The 20,386-nt window shown below is 35.8% G+C and overlaps 1 protein-coding gene across 1 annotated transcript in view; it reads right to left on the reverse strand.

Annotated features, from left to right (window-relative positions):
• Positions 1-5,105: 5,105 nt before the first annotated feature.
• The window catches only part of LOC135685681 (uncharacterized), a 106,780-nt gene continuing 91,499 nt past the window's right edge, over positions 5,106-20,386 (reverse strand). Inside the window, exons 4-7 of the mRNA XM_089110649.1 lie at positions 9,803-9,994; positions 8,196-8,639; positions 7,516-7,701; positions 5,106-6,616 (exon numbers count right to left, since the gene is read on the reverse strand). Of these exons, the coding sequence (XP_088966775.1) occupies positions 5,889-6,616; positions 7,516-7,701; positions 8,196-8,639; positions 9,803-9,994 (1,550 nt within the window). The 3' untranslated portion in view covers positions 5,106-5,888. The remainder of the gene's footprint in view (positions 6,617-7,515; positions 7,702-8,195; positions 8,640-9,802; positions 9,995-20,386) is intronic.

Below are 20,386 nucleotides of genomic sequence, written 5' to 3' on the forward strand. Positions count from 1 at the left end.
TACGCTGATAATATTGCTGCTAAGAGGTAGAAATTTAGATATAACGGGTAAATAAGCTGTCACAATATATTTATCGTTTTTCATTTATCGCTGTAATGAACGTTTTGCTTTTGCTTATCATGAGCATTTAGGCCAGTTTGATAATGACATTGTAGTGGGTTAGCCCAATCATCCTTGCTTTGACTTTATCATTTGATGCTGTTGGTAATCATCTTTCTCTAATTTAGCAGTTGTATTTAGATGTAAAAAAGTAATGGTTTTGCTGCAATTTATGTTATAAAGAAGCTTAAACTACTCATGCACGTATATAACTTATGCTTATTTTTTGCACGAAATTCAAGGGACAGAATAATTGCTTTCAAAGTTCCTTCATCGAAGTTTTGCTATCATTTGTCATTCTGCTTGATAGTAAGGGGGGGAGGGCTCCTCATTCCATTTTACTGCCCCTGTATTTTTCATCTATTTGAGTATCTTATTATTGGGGCTTTCATTTATTTCAAGAATAATGTTTTTTTAAATAGGGAATAAATGGAGATAGCAAATTTTTTGACAATAAATAGCTTCAAATAATTTTTCTCGGGATCTGGGACCAGACAATCTAAACGCTCAGCGCCCAATTTTTATAAACATTAACAATAAAAATAGAAGAAAAAAGTAAAAGAAGTCCTAGCAGCTGATATTTCCAACTGAACAAAACAATTTTTCTTGACGAAACTCATAGCTACAGCAAACAGGGTTTACGGAACAACGAAATTTGGAGATAGTTCGTTGTAAATTAATGAAATTTGGCAATTTTTCGACAAAACGACGGAATTCTTCCTGCTAGCCGGAGGCGGATTTGTTTGATAAAAGGCCATGCAATACGAATTTTATAAGGTTTTACAGATTTTTCAAATTCTTCACCTGTCTTCATGAAATCTAGTCTGACTTTTAATTTGTCTATGAATTTGAAATTTAGAAAAGAAAACCAGGTCAATTTTGAAACAGGGAACAGCCGATTTATATTAAAAAATTGTGAATCGACGGATTTCTACCCCTAATGATGTCCCCCACTTTAAGTGTTAAAGGTAAAAACGTAGCAACCATCAAAAGCAGCGATTTTTATAAAAGTTTAAAGCTATTGACAAAGTAAAACTTTTTGTCTTTTCTCACGTTGTTTTCTTCTAGCTTGATTTCATGGCCTTTGTCTAGGATTAGAAATAATTTATTTCTAGTTGCCTTACAGAGCCATAATTCCGCACAAAATTGTTGAGACAAATTCAAATGTTTGCAATTTTCTACTTTGCCCTTCGAAACTCGAATCCCTCCTTATTCTCTACCAATTCAATGTTGGGTTAGTGTGTGCCTCATAACATTAATTTAACATTGAATTGGGAGCGAGGAAAAGTTATTTTTGAAAGGAAAAACAAAAAAAAACGACTTCTCTTGAAAAGTTTCAACTATCTTTTGCTAAGATTTCAGGCTTTATCAACTGCAGCTAGTAACTTCTCCTCCTTGCTATCTGATTAGCAAAATCACATGACCAAGCGTCTTTATTTTGGCAATTTGAACACTTCAGTAGACTCTTTAAATAATAGCTCCAGGTGCCTTCAAAAGATTGTGCAGTGTGAGAACAGCATACGTGTTGACGTCATTGGGAAACCGCTACCATTCATGAGTGCCACAAGGCTTGTTTCTGGGCACTTGCTTCAGCAGGTGTTTTCAAAAGTGTGCAGCATCAATGCCTTTTGAATTCAAAATCTTGAATTGCTCCACACAATCAATGCCTTTTTATGCCTCCCAGAAATACTTTCAATGGAAATTTGTTTAATTATTTGAGAAACACGTTGATTCTCTATTGTATATTTGTTTATTTCAATATTACTCGCGTCATCATCAGTTATCTATCTATATGCCCATAAAGAGTTCTAAAGTGATGACGTTACAAAAATTTATTTTGAGAATATTTGAATTCGGATCCCATAGCTTGAAAGAGCATCATTAAATACCTCTAAACTTGAAACATTAGTCAAATGTGTTATGAATTGGCTGAGATATGGCCATATGTGTATTGCCTCTTTCCCCTTTGCATTTTGGTCTCTCTTCATAACTTTATGAACAGAGCGAAAATAAAAGTAATTCGTTACGGAACTTCAAACATTTCATTGGGAAGATCTCAACTGGTTTTAGACATACTTGACTAATTTTGCTTATTTGGAAGTGTTTCGTGGTGATCTTTTATGTTATGTGATTAAAACTGAAAAATTCTAAAATTCGAACAAGTGGAAAATTCAATGAACAAGTGAATAAAAACAGGAAAATGAAAAGGCTAAAAATTAAATAGAATCCCACAATAGAATTCCATAATAACTGGTCGTCTTTGACTGTAACATGTTATCTAGCTTTCAAGCCCCCTCCCCCTGCTTAAGCTTTGACATTCCTGCAGATCCTTGTTATATTTACGAGCAGTGGCAGATTCATTTCCTTCTAAGATAATGCAGGGCCTTTTTCAACATACTAATTAGGGGGCGATTGCCCCTTTATCTTCAATGAATTTCCATTGTTTTAAACAAAGGTTTGCCCCCATAGCCAATTTGATTTCAAAAATACTATGGGAAAACGATCGAAAGTTTAACATCGGGAAATAAACTGTCGATAGCCTCTAAGGATATCATCAAATCATCAATTGACCAAAATCAACAAGATCTCTCTTACATCCAACCCAAAAAGCGACAACTCTAAACGATAGTTTTGCGAAAAGTATTAACTGGTGAAGTTCAGTTTAGTATCAAATCATGAAAAAAATGGTCATTGGATGTAAGAGAGATCTTGTTGATTTTGGTCAATTGATGATTTGATGATATCCTTAGAGGCTATCGACAGTTTATTTCCCGATGTTAAACTTTCGATCGTTTTCCCATAGTATTTTTGAAATCAAATTGGCTATGGGGGCAAACCTTTGTTTAAAACAATGGAAATTCACTGAAGATAAAGGGGCAATCGCCCCCTAATTAGTATGTTGAAAAAGGCCCTGCATTATCTTAGAAGGAAATGAATCTGCCATTGCTCGTAAATATAACAAGGATCTGCAGGAATGTCAAAGCTTAGGGGAGGGGGCTTGAAAGCTAGATAATATGTTACAGTCAAAGACGACCAGTTATTATGGAATTCTATTGTGGGATTCTATTTAATTTTTAGCCTTTTCATTTTCCTGTTTTTATTCACTTGTTCATTGAATTTTCCACTTGTTCGAATTTTAGAATTTTTCAGTTTTAATCACATAACATAAAGGATCACCACGAAATACTTCCAAATAAGCAAAATTAGTCAAGTATGTCTAAAACCAGTTGAGATCTTCCCAATGAAATGTTTGAAGTTCGCTAACGAATTACTTTTATTTTCGCTCTGCTCATAAAGTTATGAAGAGAGACAATTCACATTCAAAGGGGAAAGAGCCAATACACATGTGGCCATATCTCAGCCAATTCATAACACATTTGACTAATGTTTCAAGTTTAGAGGTATTTAATGATGCTCTTTCAAGCTATGGGATCCGAATTCAAATATTCTCAAAATAAATTTTTGTAACGTCATCACTTTAGAACTCTTTATGGGCATATAGATAGATAACTGATGATGACGCGAGTAATATTGAAATAAACAAATATACAATAGAGAATCAACGTGTTTCTCAAATAATTAAACAAATTTCCATTGAAAGTATTTCTGGGAGGCATAAAAAGGCATTGATTGTGTCGAGCAATTCAAGATTTCGAATTCAAAAGGCATTGATGCTGCACACTTTTGAAAACACCTGCTGAAGCAAGTGCCCAGAAACAAGCCTTGTGGCACTCATGAATGGTAGCGGTTTCCCAATGACGTCAACACGTATGCTGTTCTCACACTGCACAATCTTTTGAAGGCACCTGGAGCTATTATTCAAAGAGTCTACTGAAGTGTTCAAATTGCCAAAATAAAGACGCTTGGTCATGTGATTTTGCTAATCAGATAGTCAGATAGCATGGAGGAGAAGTTACTAGCTGCAGTTGATAAAGCCTGAAATCTTAGCAAAAGATAGTTGAAACTTTTCAAGAGAAGTCGATAATTTGTTTTTCCTTTCAAAAATAACTTTTCCCCGCTCCCGATTTAATGTTAAATTAATGTTATGAAGCACACACTAACCCAACATTGAATTGGTAGAGAATAAGGAGGGATTCGAGTTTCGAAGGGCAAAGTAGAAAATTGCAAACATTTGAATTTGTCTAAACAATTTTGTGCGGAATTATGGCTCTGTACGGTAACTAGAAATAAATTATTTCTAATCCTAGACAAAGGCCATGAAATCAAGCCACAAGAAAACAACGTGAGAAAAGACAAAAGGTTTTACTTTGTCAATAGCTTTAAACTTTTATAAAAATCGCTGCTTTTGATGGTTGCTACGTTTTTACCTCTAACGCTTAAAGTGGGGGACATCATTAGGGGTAGAAATCTGTCGATTCACAAAATTTTTTAGTGATAAGCCAGGTTCCAAAATTTACCTGGTTTTCTTTTTTAAATTTCACATTCATAGACAAATTAAAAGTCAGACTAGATTTCGTGAAGACAGGTGAAGAATTTGAAAAATCTGTAAAAACTTATAAAATTCGTATTGCATGGCCTTTTATCAAACAAATCCGCCTCCGGCTAGCAGGAAGAATTCCGTCGTTTTGTCGAAAAATTGCCAAATTTCATTAATTCACAACGAACTATTTCCAAATTCCGTTGTTCCGTAAACGCTGTTTGCTGTAGCTATGAGTTTCGTCAAGAAAAATTGTTTTGTTCAGTTGGAAATATCAGCTGCTAGGACTTCTTTTACTTTTTTCTTCTATTTTTATTGTTAATGTTTATAAAAATTGGGCGCTGAGCGTTTAGATTGTCTGGTCCCAGATCCCGAGAAAAATTATTTGAAGCTATTTATTGTCAAAAAATTTGCTATCTCCATTTATTCCCTATTTAAAAAACATTATTCTTGAAAGCCCCAATAATAAGATACTCAAATAGATGAAAAATACAGGGGCAGTAAAATGGAATGAGGAGCCCTCCCCCCCCCCCTTACTATCAAGCAGAATGACAAATGATAGCAAAACTTCGATGAAGGAACTTTGAAAGCAATTATTCTGTCCCTTGAATTTCGTGCAATGAATAAGCCTAAGTTTTATACGTGCATGAGTAGTTTAAGCTTCTTTATAACATAAATTGCAGCAAAACCATTACTTTCTTACATCTAAATACAACTGCTAAATTAGAGAAAGATGATTACCAACAGCATCAAATGATAAAGTCAAAGCAAGGATGATTGGGCTAACCCACTACAATGTCATTATCAAACTGGCCTAAATGCTCATGATAAGCAAAAGCAAAACGTTCATTACAGCGATAAATGAAAAACGATAAATATATCTTGACAGCTTATTTACCCGTTATATCTAAATTTCTACCTCTTAGCAGCAATATTATCAGCGTAAGTAGCGAAGTAGTCTAAAGAACATTGAATAAACATTTTTTGTTTATTTAATTTGGTTGATAAAGCTTGCTGTTGTCTTCTTAACTTAAAAAAACAACAGTTTCACAAATAATTATCGTAGTCGATTTTGCTTTTATCTGTTACTACAACAGGTACCCTAATTTCAATGCACGTAAGTAGAGTTTCAAGTGCCAAATTTTCCGTAGAAGTAATATTCCCAACAAAGCTTCTTTGCTTTTGAGTAGCTGGGGTAGATAAAATGTCAAAGAATTTTTGGTAATCTAGTTAATATATAATATCTATAGGGGCAGTCTGAAAATCAAAGAAAAGTAGGTCAAATTGGAAAAGTAGAAATTGGATATCTTTTAGAATTAGGACAAAGTAACAAAATCAAGAAATCAAGCAATTACATTCCAAAGAAAGCAACTCCAAGCATAGAAAGAAGCAAGGAAGTTGCTGTTTCTCTGAAGTTGGCACTGCTTACACCTTGCTTTGTAGGAGTTGACGTTATAGGAGTTGATCTTGAAGGGGTAGGCTTTGAAGGAGTTAACATTGTAGAAGTTGACTTTGAAGGAGTTGATCTTAAAGAAGTAGCCTTTGAAGGAGATAATGTTGTAGAAGTTGACTTTGAAGGAGTTGATCTTAAAGAAGTAGCCTTTGAAGGAGATAATGTTGTAGAAGTTGACTTTGAAGGAGTTGATCTAAAATAAGTAGCCTTTGAAGGAGATAATGTTGTAGAATTTGACTTTGAAGGAGATGACTTTGTAGGAGTTGCTGTAGTTTCCAACAAGCATTCTTTGGTGAAATTTTTTTGACTTCCTCCCCTCAGGTAGGCACCAACAACATCAAAACCATTGATGAAAGCGCTGTGGATGCAATTGTCGAAGAAATCATGAACCATATTATTGATCCCGCCAACATGAACTGTTAGATTGGCAAAATTCGGAACGCCTAGTAATCTGTTTCTATTGTAATACGTGGGGGTCTGAGCGTAATAGAGATACGGCCATTCAAACTTTGAATCTCGCATGATTAAAATCTCTTGAGTGATAACTGCTCCTGAGTTTAAGCCAAGAATTTCAGATTTTGATGATGAAAATGAAGTTTTGCCGGCATATGTTGCTTGGAGATCATCTAAATATATAAAAAATATAATGCATTATTCTCATTCACATGAAATTATGGTAATAGAAAATGTGAGAGGCTGGATAGTTGTATCTACAAAAGGCACTTCAAAGATCGTAAGCAAAACCGTTTCTGCTTTCATTGGTGCTATTTGAAGGCTAATGGCAAAATAAAATATTGAATAGGAAGAAGTCTTACAAAATAACTAAAATCAAACTGCATAGATGGCTGAAACTTTAAATGAAATCTTGAAAATTTTTTAAAAAGGTAACAATGTACACGTAAAGCAGTAGAAGATACTTTTGTTTAAAGAGCACTTTTGATTTGTCACTTATCGAATAACGAAAATTTGCTGTGATATCTAGCCGTAAAATATTTTCAACCCTCCCTCCCCTAAAAATAAGTCAAGGGAGCTCAAGCCTACAAGTCTGAATGATTTAAGACAGGTTTATATAATCCAACATCATTTCACATGCTGCCTGTCCACGTGTTTACGTATATAATACAGAGGCAATTGTTCTGTAATTATAGTGTACAGGGCAAGAACATCCTAATAAGAAAATCAAAAGTGCAGAAAAGTGAAGTTAAAAAATTTGCTTGATCTTGTGAGACTCAGCCTATAGAAGCTTCAACTTCGGTTAAGAACAAAACCGAATTAAATACTGCACACGGTACATTTTAGAGCGAGATCAAAGAAAACTTAACAAAGCTGGACAAGGTAGCAAAATGACGAAACATTTACTTAAATTCACACTGCATTTTGTATACTGAAGCCTATTCATAACTAACTCAATTCGATTTCAATGCCGCGAATAGTATCCACATTGGCAAATGAGAACCATTTTCAATGATTTTTTTCCAATTTAAAAAAATTACATTTCCAAACGACCCAATAAATAGCACTTTACCTTTTTCAACCGATAGTCCCAATTTGAAATGTTCATTTGCAATAACAAATAGCATGTTATTCTTCTGGCTGAATATTGTCGTCGAGTACTTCATTGTGATATTTAAAATAACACCAATTGAATTCACAGGCGTCATTTTGTAGGAGAGAAAACATTTTCCGTCAGTTTTCCAGCATGGGATCTTTGCTATAGAAGAATGATGAATAATTTTAAGAATCTGTATATATATTACGATCTTCACAATTATTAATGTACATATGCACAGAACTGATTTGGGTGATATCCTCTTTCATTTATTTATCTGATCTGATTTATGCTTATTAAAGAATTACAGTACAATCAGATTAAGTGTGTTTTATCCAAAGTACACTGCGTTCTGGGTAAAAATAATTTGTAAAAAACCAAGCTATGAGCAGTGTGCAATATAACAGAAGTACGTTATAGGCAGTCTAAGTTATTCTTAACACAAATGTTTAATGTAGGACGCTACATCAACTATTGGCAAATCAGTGAGTATGATAACACTCACACACTTATTGATTGGCTAAACATAAAAATAAGTCACAATTGTAAAACTCTATCCTCGGCTTTTTCTAGGGTTCCTTCAATTCTATTTAAAGATTTTGCTCTGTTTCTTAAGTTCAGTCAATAAGTATTACATATTTCATGAAATGGCCTACCTAGTGAACTTGCGCTCTTGTCGTCGCAAATTTGAGACACATTACTGAATGCACCAACGACCCGACTGCCTCTCACTGGATTTTTGTTGCTTGGATATTGCTGGAAATATTTGCCGATAATGTCAATGCCTTGAAACATCACACCAGAAATGCAGCCTTCGAAGAAATCACCAGTTCGCAAATATTCTCTATTGTATCCACCAAGGTAAATTGTCGCATTTTCTAAATTCCATGTTGAATCTTCGTATGATTCCAATGTGTGCGTCATTTGTTCGCCGTGCGAAACACGTACATCTACCTTTTTCAAATATCTTGAAGATTGGTTCTTTTGAGTGCAAATTATTTCGAAGAAAAATGGAAACCCAAAGTTTGTTGTTGGCATCGCCTTCCATGAATTGAGAGGACTAGAATACCAACTGGGTTTTCTTGCAATCATCGACCATCCTAGAATTTGATTATTTTTGAAATAACGAAGAATATCATGAAGATATATGCATTAAAAAAGATTTTGTATTTATTAATCGTCTCAGTGGTGGGTTTAAGGGGATAAAAGTCGTTTGCTGTCATCTCCCTCGGATGTTCTTCAAAGGCAGCCTCTGTCACAATATGAGATGAATCGTCACTTTCATCGGGAACTCATTCGAGGAAATACGATCGTTAGCTAATCAATACATGACATTAAAACAACTTGTCTGAATTCGTATAAACTGTTTAGTCTGAAAATTTCCTATTACATCAGACTGATTTTTAACGCAAAGAAGCATCTTAAAAATCACATCGAGCCATTATAATTCCTCAAGAAGAAAATAATAGTGCTTTTCTTCTCATGGTTTTCGTACAAACATGAGCACAAGCATCGGCAGCTTAGCTTAAATGGTACTGCAATGTCCATGTTACTTATTGCAAAAGCTTAACTTAAAATACTTTCTTGCATATAAGAAATAAAACAGTACGATGGGAAAATTTGAAATTCTGTAAAGTGGACACTGAGTATCCCAACTTCAGAGAGAATACTTCTCTGCCCGATTTTTAATATAATTTTTACTTTGTTATAAACTTCCGTTCTTTAAAGCCCCTAAGGCCTTAGCAAAGAGTTTGAAGTACGTGAAAGTGCAAAAATTATGGATATTTTCAAGAAGGGACTCTCAGTAGCAATAAAAAGGGTTTCCCTCAATAAAAGGGTTCTGTTTTGTGGTTTATTTTTTATAGACAGTTTTTATAGACAGTAAATAGACAGTTCGTTTTTATCTAGAAGAAGCGCAACAGATTTCTTGCTATTGTTGTTTCTTTTAGGCAGCCAATGACATGATTTTCAACTTGCTATGTCAAGCAATGCCTTTAACAAATGAGGATGAGAAGTGTTGTTCGATCTAATTTTTCAATTTTTTGATAGTTTATGAGTTAAAAGATAGTTGCAATTTAAACATTTATATGAGCTGCAAATCGTGCACCATGCAGGATTTAAGAGTCTAAAATTTTCTAGATACGGGAGATTTGATCAGGGGTCCAAAACTGTCTTTCTTGACCTGTTGACAAACTGCACCGTTCGAAAGAATGAATGATCAGATTAAATAGCGTTGCCTTGTAGATGAAATAGCCATAATTACCATTATCAAAAGAGACTTGAACGACAAAATTTCCACTCGAATCTTCTACTGTAAGGAAAGCATTGTGGTTTCGGCTGTATTGCTTGACAGAAAATGTGCCGTTGACCTTTAATGTCTCAGACAGGCTAGCATCCCTGGTTGCCTTGTAGATGAAATAGCCATTCTTTGATGTCTTCCAGCCACTTCTGCATTCTAGAAGAAAAGATGCCAGTCTTTTTAAATGGTTCATGTCCAGCAAATATTCAAACCTAAGTTAGCAAGTTGCGTATATAAATAAAATTAATGCACTTAATTTATGACGACAACAAGGTTTGTTGCCCATAAAACTTGAATTCCTTCATAATTTGACCATAATTTATTTATACTGGCTGCAGGGACACAAATTTAAGGATTTTTGGGAGCTGGGAGGGGAACAAAGGGTGCGGGAGGTGCAAGGCATGAATTTCCAATAACAATAACTCAATTTTGATTCTGTATTCAGATTGCACTTAAAGCCTTTACTAACAGAATATATCAATTATCAATTAAGACAATCAAAGCGTTTTAGAAAATCATCACATTCAGCCTCTGATCTGAAAATCGCATGTGTCATCCAAATAACGAAAATAAACTCCTTGCTTTTGTCGCAGTCAAACAAGCGCCAACAAAGATATTAGCCAAGGCAGATCCCATAGGGCTACCCATAGCGGCACCAACCTTACAGAATTTAAGCTGAATCCGATTGAACGTGTCGCAGTCTTCATCAGTTCAATGAGTACTTCCTCCGGGAATGCTGGACCATTAAAACATCTTCAATAGGCATTTGCAATCTGGGAGGGTATCAGACTAAAAGCTTCAGTACACTCAAATTGTTGCTTTTATTCATAGCCATTTTTAAGTTTTGTACAACCAAAACATTTCTTGCGCATCACAAACATTTATAATTTCTGTCAAAGGTCCTGCTTCTACGTTCTATTCCAGTGAGGCTGTCTATGGATTATGGATCAAAAAATTTACTTTGGGTCAAATTTTTTATAATTGTTCAAAAATTTTATATTGTTTGGCGCGGGGCCCTAGAAACCGCGGGACCTAAGCCATGGCCTAGTCAGCCCTTGGGTTAATCCGGCCCTGAGCCCTCTAGTTTTCAAACTAGGGTGCTCAAACTGCGTTTTTGATGCAATTACATAATTAAATATGCTGATTTAAATGAAATGCGTATTTGACTTTGAAAGTGTCTCGAAAAGCTTTTTTGGAGTGGGTACTTGTAACAGTGCAAGAAATGCCCAAAGGTAAGTGTACCCAGTCCTGTTTGGGTATCACACTATAACATATCAGAAAGTAATAACACTGATCATTGTGGTCACTTTTCATGAAACATTGTTGTCTTGCGCAATTGGCCTTGCTGAATAAAACTAGAGGCAGACTCAGCTTTAAAACCACCCTCAAAAGCTATTTTCAGATTGAGCACTTGTACCCTGATATGCAAGTTGTAGAACATTAAACTTTTTCTCAGTGGCAATTTGACCAAAAAAACAATATTTACGGTTTACGGTTGCAGAATGAGAGTTGGTGTTGTGTAAATCGTTGTTTGAAGGTTCCTACTGTTAGGCCAATATAGTTTTTGCTAACAGTGTCTTCGGTTGTTGTGATATGTGCGTTGTAGATTAGAATAAAGAGAGAGTGACTGTTGATAAATAGAAGAAAGGAAAGTTGTTGACAATTTCTACTGTTAAAAATCGTTACCTGTCAATCTCCCAATGCAAATGGCCAAGAAAAAAACAACAACATTTCCACAATGCATCTTGACACAGCTTTCCTTCCAACTTCACTAATTTGACTAGATAATGAGTTTTTGGTAATATTTATCTTGACTCGACAGGTAGGACGCTCGCTGCTCTGGGAAAGTTGACCTCCGTCCTTTTAAGTTTGTGAACTTTGATCGATTCTAACTTCGATCGATTCAAAATTCAAGCACATTGAAAGGATGCTGAAAGCACAGAATAGGAATTAGGCAGAAGGGGAACTCCTGACTATCAGGTGAAGCCTGAAAAAACTTGCGCATGCGTTAACTTATACGAAGCTTAGCATGCAGCTGTCGGGGAAATTTTAAAAAAGAATGAAAGTAGACAACTTTATTTGAGACAATATGCCCCATGATAGTGAACAAATTCAATTATGTATTATAATTCGTTTATATCTGATTAATGAATGATAATTTTTCATGGCTACGTTCGTCTAATGAAATCGAGGTTAAAGGGGAATTAAGGAATTCTATTGTTGACTCAGGCTTCAAAAACAACAAAAGAACCAACGAGAGTAACGTTTCTGCCTATTTTTTATTCTGTTTTGAAAGTCATCCCCTTATTGTGTACGAGGCTATTTATAGGCTACGGAAGTTATAATGACGTCTCCCCTGTTGGAAACATGTACAACAGCAATGTTTTTTTCAATGATTTTCCTCCGACAGGTGGGACGCTTGCTGCTGTGAAGTCTTATATAAATGCGTTAGAGAACCCTATTGACATTTGATTCAAATGATTTGAATAGACAACACAAAAGGAGTTAAAGTTTGCCAACTTTGATCGATTCAAAATACAGGGGGCTTATTATAGGGGGGGGGGGGTAAAAAAGCCGCAAAACCGTGCTAAAAGACAGCTTAAGGCTGCGTACACACTGAGAGCGAAATAGCGAAGCGAAGCTCAGTGCCTTGATGGGTAACAACAAGGTTCTCTTCAAGTATTGAAATCCATTTGAAGAATGGAAATAACCAAACGTAAGAAAGGTATGTCAAAATGATTAAACATTTTAAACAATTTCAAAAAAAAACTGCAAGAAATATCCTAAAATGTATTTTATATCTATCTAAAGGACATGGTTCTTGAAAATTGCACGGAGCCACTTCCTTTAATCACTCATTTTGCACCCAGGGCCATAAAAATCTATCTGTGGCCCTGGTTGTCGCTTTTTCTAATATCTTTCATTGGTTTGTCCTATTAGCCTGTAACTTTGCTTCTAATTCGACCTAATTCTGGAAGTTTGTAAAATGATTTGCATTGTATGTATCTGTTTTGTTGTATTTTTTATTGTATTGTCGTATTGTTCAGGTAGTTAGACTGTATGCATGCCAAAACTAGTGCACACCTTATGAGGGTGCCTGGTGCACAACTGCAATGGAAAATTGAAGCATCTGGTGCACAAGAGACCAACTTTCCATACTGCTGCCGTGACATAAAAAGTGTAACAATCGCATATAAATAAATGGGAAACATTCTTAGAAGTAGCCGCAAGGGCCGTCGATAGCAGGGGACTAGGGGGCTGTAGCCCCCTAGTGATTCTTTCAACAGTTTACTGATTGTAAAGCATTACAATGGGAAGCACCCCCGGCACGGAACTGTAAAACATTTTGTTGTGTCGCTCTCTCTCAGTGCCTGTTTGTAGGAAAATGTGATATGCTTGTCGGAAAATTTTAGGACTCTCAACGACTGGCTGATGATAATCTTCTTAGCTTTATATGTTTTATTATTAGCAATTTTGCTTTTAATCGATATTTTTATGTTGCATTGTTTGAAAATAGCCAGTTAATCCTTGCAGAAATATTTATTTGTCTTTTGTTTTGAATAGTCCCCTCAGCATAAAGGCAGCAACACCTTGAGAGAAAATATACATGCATCTAAGATATAGCAAAATGGATTGTACAGTTGGCCACTCGACCTATACCTTGCAAATGGAAACTAACAAGTAAATTCGCATGTGTAGCATCAATCCACGATTGAAATAGATATGTCGTCGGAAATTTTTCGATCTTCGCTCCCCTATATATCACTGCTGGTGTCGGTTGAGTTGCCTCAAACCTTCTTCATATAATTTTTGCTTAACGCACTTCCCACTCCCGCTGTGTCTAGCCAGGGGCGTCCTTTTGAAGTCGGACTTACCTCACCTTATTACGTTTGTATATGCTGGCTCGGGCCGGAGGATTGTCACCTGAGCGGAGAATTTACCACACCAACTTTTTCTAATGTAGTTTTGGCCGTAGATAACGAATTTGAGTGTTGATCAAGTGTTTGAGGGAGACTTTCTGAGAAACAGGGGGTCAAACGAATAAAATTGGGGGTTATCGGTCTGTCAGGCACTGATTGCTTGTGGTGATTTTAATGTCAGTTCAATCATAATATTACTAATAATTAGCTCTATGTTAGTAATTTGCTCATTATAAAACGTTTCCTATTTTTGGGAGGCCTATGATCTTTCAACATATCATCTTGTCGAAAGAAAAGACTTAAAAAATTGCATTTTTTAAAACACTTTTCAGAGAAAATGCAACCAGAATGTACCTTCAATGAATCTGTTAGACATTAAAGACTCCAAATGTTTTATGCTGTTTTCCCGTTAAGAAATAAAAAATAAGACCTAAAAGATATTATTCTTCGTCATTTTCTCCATCAATGAAAATCCGATTATGACGTTATTTGTCTTTACACTTTCATAGGCCTATACCGTATCATAAAATAATCCATCTACGAGAAACGTTTTTTTCTATAATAACCAGAAAATTTAAGTTCAGGCAGGCTGTTGTTGAGTTTTTTCAAAAGTTTGCGGCTAGATTGTTTTTAATTTATTCTTAAATTATTAGGGTGTAAGCCGTGCAATGTTGGAATAAAATGCTTCCATATTTCTTCACAATGAATAAGCAGAATTGTGCACGATATAGCTTGCACTTTTTTCGACAGTTGCAAATCTAGTACCCTGGGTACCAGACTCACAATCTAGATGCAACACATCTTGAAGCTAAGAAAGAGCTGCTATATGATGATGCTTGGAACATATTTTGATCCATGTTTGATCTCCTAATGTACATCTGCCCTTAACTTTCTTTACTTCTATTGTTTCTTGGGCTTAAGCAAGCTGAGAAAGAACACAGAGAGCGAGAATATTACATTTCTTTGAGTTTATTATTCTGACCGATCACACACCTATCCATTCCAACTCTGTCGTTACTTCTACGTAGGCATAAATGTGGACTGGTGACGAGCCCCCTGGAGAGTGGTACTATGATTTAGGTCAACAGATAAACATGTGATCAATGACATGGTAGCATTGAACATGTGGCCAAAGCGTTGTTGACACTAGTTCACAACAACTTCTTCTAATCTTTATTTTTCCTGTTAGCACTAAATTTTCTATTTCTTCGGATCTCATCACATGTCCCAAAAACTGCAGCTGTCTTTTCCATATAGCTTTCATCATGCTTCTTTCTACTCCTGCCTTTTTTAAAACTTTTTTATTAAAAACTCTGCCATTAAAATTGTAATGTAACGATTATTCTCAAAAACCACATCTCCATTGATTTAATACTTTCTTCCATGCATTCACTAATTGTCCAAGCATCAGAGAGTAAAACTGACCACACAAAATATATTAATACTCTGATCTTAGTTTTCACTTTTAGCTGCCTGTTCTTAAATGCAGCATTCATCTTGTTGAAAAACTCCTTTGCAATCCCAATTCTTTTCTCGATTTCAGTTACAAACTTTCTATCCAATGTTATCAAGCTGCCCAAATAAGTAAACTTCAAAACGTTAGCTATTGGGAAATCATATAAAAAAATGTGTTTTTTTGGTCCGGAATTGCATCCTGCCGAGTGCTGCAAGAAATTCAAGAGCCCCACAGATCGTAAGAACATTCTACTAAAGTATGCTAAGTGTCTTAATTGTTCAGCTTCTGGCCATCGTAGTTTCCAATGCAAAAGTATAGTAAATTGTTCGGTCTGTAGGGGAAGACATCGTGTTGCTATTTGTTTAAATAGGAAGATTGATAATGTAACTTCTGTTAAAGGGGATTCGTTAGCACAAGCAGCTTCATAAATACCCAGCTTAGACCCTAATTCCATTTTCTGGGTAGGGAATACTGCCGGTTCAGGGGAAAAGGTAGCTCTGCAAACAGCCTTAGCCAATGTGAATGCAAGAAAAGAGTGTAGAGTAAGGGTGTTGTTTGACAATGGACGTAAAAAACATCCATTACTGCCGAGGCTGTTGCTAAGCTATGTTTGGAACCAATACGAGTGGGGAGACTGGGAATTTAAGCATTTGGAAATAGTGAGAGTGAAATGAAAGACCGAAATGTTTACAGGTTTACATTATTACCTATTTTTAAAGAAGGCAAGGAGGTGTTAATAAAAGCTTTTGCTGCTGATCACATTTCTTCCACTGCTAATGTGCATATTGAGAATATAAAGAATAATTTTCTCATCTTAACAAGACATCATTTACAGATGTTAGTAGATTTGATGAGACACTGGACATAGAGAATCTTATTGGATCAGATTCTTTGTGGAATTTCCATGAAAGGTATGGACTCTTCCATGACAATTAAAGGGTGAGAAAATAAATTATCAATCTGATGTTAATTTTAATGTCAATGTTTCCTTGACTTGAGTGAGAATATTGATAAGCTTTGGGATTAAGAAACAATTGCTATTAGGACAACATATAAAGTACAATAAGGTTTAATTGACAATATTGAGACCACAGGTGATAGGTATTCTGTAGGTTTACCATGGAAGGTCGGTCATGGTCCATTACAAACAAACTATGATATCAGTTTAAGTAAATTGAAGAGTTAACTCAGGAAATTAAGACAATTTTAAAAAACATAAGACCTACAAATTTAGAAAGTTATGTTCTAGTGATCAAAGAACAATTGCAGTCAAGGATCATGGAGCAGGTAGCAGAGTTAGAAAATCCTTCAAGTTCAACTAAGATACATTATTTTGATAGTGTATCATGCAGTTGTTTGAGATAATGTATAAACAACTAAAGTTAGAGTTGTGTATGATGCTTCGCGCAAAAGCAGAAAATCAGCAGTCTCGTTAAACGACTGTTTACATGTTGGACCCAGTTTAACACCCATGCTATTTGATATTCTTTTGCGCTTTAGGACAAACAAGGTAGCATTTGTAGGTTATATTTAGAAAGCATTTCTCAACTGTGACATGGTCTGTGACAATGACAGAGATTGTTTACGCTTTTTGTGGGTGGATGATATTTATGACCCAGAACCCCAGATATTAGTGTTTCGCTTCAAGAGGATTGTCTTTGGAGTTAACAGCTCATCTTTTCTTTTTCTATGCAGTTCTTAGACACCATATCCAGATGTTCTCCGAAACAGACTGAGAGGTAACTGAGAGGTAACTGGGAGGTTGTTTGTAGATGATTTAGTGATTGGAGCAGGCAGAGTTAAACAAGCTTGCAGTTTATATTAGAGGGTGAGAACGAGAATGAAAGAAGGACGATTTACAGCTGAACTGATTGTGGAAAAGAAACGAGAGTTTGAAAAGAAAGACAAGGGCAGTGGCAGTGAGACCAGTGTTAGAGAACATGTTGGATTATCACAGGAGATTTGAAGAAAAAAAAGTATTGGGTATTCCTTGGGATGCTAAAACTGACACTCTTCAAATTGAGGTTGAGAAGGTGGCAAAGACAAACTATGCTGCAACAAAGAAGGGACCTATGGCTGGGATGATCCTCTCCTTGTAGAAAACTTTTCTAGACGGAAAACATGGTTACAAGGTGTGCAAGAAGCTTGTCACGTTTCAGTGCCATGAAATATTTTAGCAGGAGTTGAAGGTGAAGTCTTGAAAACATCCTTCGGCGATGCACACGGGTTTCGGCGATGCGAACCACAAATCATATTGTGCTGTGGTTTATCTTGTTATTGAAACCATAAAAAGGGTCCATAGCAAAATTCTATGTACCAAAACAAGAGTAGCGCCATTTAAGAATCTTAGTTACGTTGGTAGATGCAGTCAGACAAGCAATTCAGTCAGAGATTATATTGATACAGTGCGATATTGGTTAGACAGTAAAATCGCCTTGTATTGGATTCAGAATAACAATGAGTGGAAAACCTTTGTGCAGCACAGGGTTATTGAAATTCTAAGTTTAAGTAAAAAAGAGGAGTGGGGCCACCTACCAGGAGTAGAAAACCCCGCAGACTTGGGAACCAGAGGACTAACAGCTAAATATTTGAAGGAGAGTGAGTTATGGTGGCAAGCACCTAAGTGGTGGAGTCAAAAGGAACAAGGATGCCCCAAACTATTTCAAATTGAGAACCAAGATGGAATTGAGGTAGAGAGAAAAAAGGTAACAACATTATCTGTGCATGTTGAAGAACAGAAAGGAATCGCTAAGATAATTGATATAGACAGCTCTAGTGCATTGCATAGACTCCTAAGAGTAACAGCACTTGTGATGAGGTTTGTTAGAAACTGTAGAAATAAGAAGGAGGGAACTGAGATTAGTGTTGGAAATATTGAGGCTGTAGAAATGAGAGAAGCTGAGAGACTATGAATTTTAGACTGTCGATCAGGGTTGCCAACTGGCCTACTGGGAGGCCAAATTTGAGAAATCTGGCCTTTCTTAAGAACGTTTGGCTACGAAGTTTTACCTTTGGCCTCCTGCCTCATTTTGGCTATTTTTTGGTCTCCTAAAGAAATGTTCGAAAATGAGATTAAACCCCATAAAATCGATAATAATAATATGTCCATGAACCAGACAGACACTCCAGGTGGCATTGATTTAATCCACATGGATCAGATTGATTTAATCCAAATGGATCAGTGTCTGAATTTCTCATGCAATGACGTGAGGTCATTGCTATAGCTAGTATTTCCTTTGATAACTGGGCCTTCGACGAATGGGGGGCCGAGTGGCCATGCCCCCCCAATTTCCTCCGAAAACAATAGCGCTTTTTTCAAATTCTCCTGTCATTGCTGTTTGAGTTTCCCTTAGCTCCCCTTCCTCCCCTTCTCAACCTGTGTCGGTGTCCATGGATAGTTTATTTAAATATAATTTGCAAACAATATTTTGGTGGTTCAAAACTTTAAAACGCTTTTGATCTATGTTCTAACGTTTTGTGCTCTGAAGAGTGCTTGACTAGATACTTTAGTATGACCCAAAATGTTTGCTTTTTTCAAACCTATTTTGAAAAAGAATTAGCAAAATTTCAGTAATCAATAACACGCATAATCGCAGAGATTGATCGACACATTAGTAAAAAGTTACAATAAATAGTGAATGATCCTTTATTTTCTCGAGTTTCTAATCTATGTCGACCAAGAGGCAAAGTAGATATTACAGTGCAAGGAAGTACAAGAAGTCTTAGGTAGCGCAATATGTCTGGCTTACAGAGTCTGCTGATGGAAGGGGCAACGTACATGATATGACGTCATTGTGTTATGGGTAAATTTGGCCTATTTTGACGTGATTTGGCCTATTTTCATAAACGGTTTGGCTTCTTAGTACCCATACCACCTGGCAACCCTGCTGTCAATCTGGATTGCAAAATGATAGTAAGTTTCAGAAGGTTTCAAAGCAGTTGGGAAAAGTAAAGAAAGATGGAGTTTATATTTTTGTTGGTAGAACATATAATTCAGACTTAGAGATTGAAGCTAAAAATCCTATTTTTCTACAAAAGGATCACAGATTTATCAAATTAATTGTTCTTTATTGTCATGAAACAGTACACCATTCTAGAATTAAAGGCACACTTGCAGATCTAGATTTTGGATCACACAAGAAATAGAGTTTGTTAAGAAGATTATTAAACCTTGTGTGACTTGAAAAGATTGGAGGGTAAATCGTATGGTACACTCCCGATTGCACCATTACCAGATTTTAGGATAACTAAATCACGACCATTTTATAAACAGGATTAGACTTTGCTAGACCATTTTACATGTAGGGTTCAGATGGTAAGATGAATAAGGCATATAGTGCAATTTTTACTTGTTGCTTGAAATGAGTACTCATATGCAATGTGCTTCTGTTTACCAAACATTTGTAGCTATTAATTTGTAGACATTCTTTGGCTTAACATCAAATACTGAAGCAGCTCATCTTAGAGATTACCAGATTTATAATTTTCAACAATGAAAATAAGGAGTGGATTTTTCATCAAATATATTAAATGGGTTGGGTTGACTGGGGCCAAAAAGGTACACATTTTGTCAGAAGAAGTTCTGATCAGGCCATGAAAAAGTCTCTTGATTCAAAATGAAACTCTGCATTTAAGTAATGAAATTTTCTAAATTTCTTGTTTAACTTAAAAGCACGAGTTATAATGGAGTCAGGGTCATAGTAGGAGGCATCCAAGTTGTAGAGGCCCTACACTTCAAGAGGGCATTCTTTCATTATGCTGAGCTCAAAATTGAAGCTTCTTGAAACAAAAACGGCACTTCTTAAAGTGGGGGTCTTTATTAGGGGTAGAAATTCGTCCATTCAAAAAATTTTTAGTAAAAATCGGCTGTTCCACGTGCCAAAATTGACCTGGTTTTCTTTTCTAAACTACAAATTCATAGACAAATCAAAAGCCAAAGACTAGATTTCGTGAAGACAGGTGAAGAATTTGAAAAATGTGTAAAATCTAATAAAATCCGTATTGCATGGCCCTGTATCAAACAAATCCGCCTCCGGCTTGCAGGGAGAATTCCGTCGTTCTGTCGAAAAATTGCCAAATATAAATAATTCACAAATTTCGTCCAAATTCCGTTGTTCCGTAAACGCTGATTGGTATAGCTATGAGTTTCGTCAAGATAAATTGTTTTGATCA

This window comes from Rhopilema esculentum, chromosome 10, assembly GCF_057945365.1.
Source record: "Rhopilema esculentum isolate cy_ngs chromosome 10, ASM5794536v1, whole genome shotgun sequence".
Classification (NCBI taxonomy): domain Eukaryota; kingdom Metazoa; phylum Cnidaria; class Scyphozoa; order Rhizostomeae; family Rhizostomatidae; genus Rhopilema; species Rhopilema esculentum.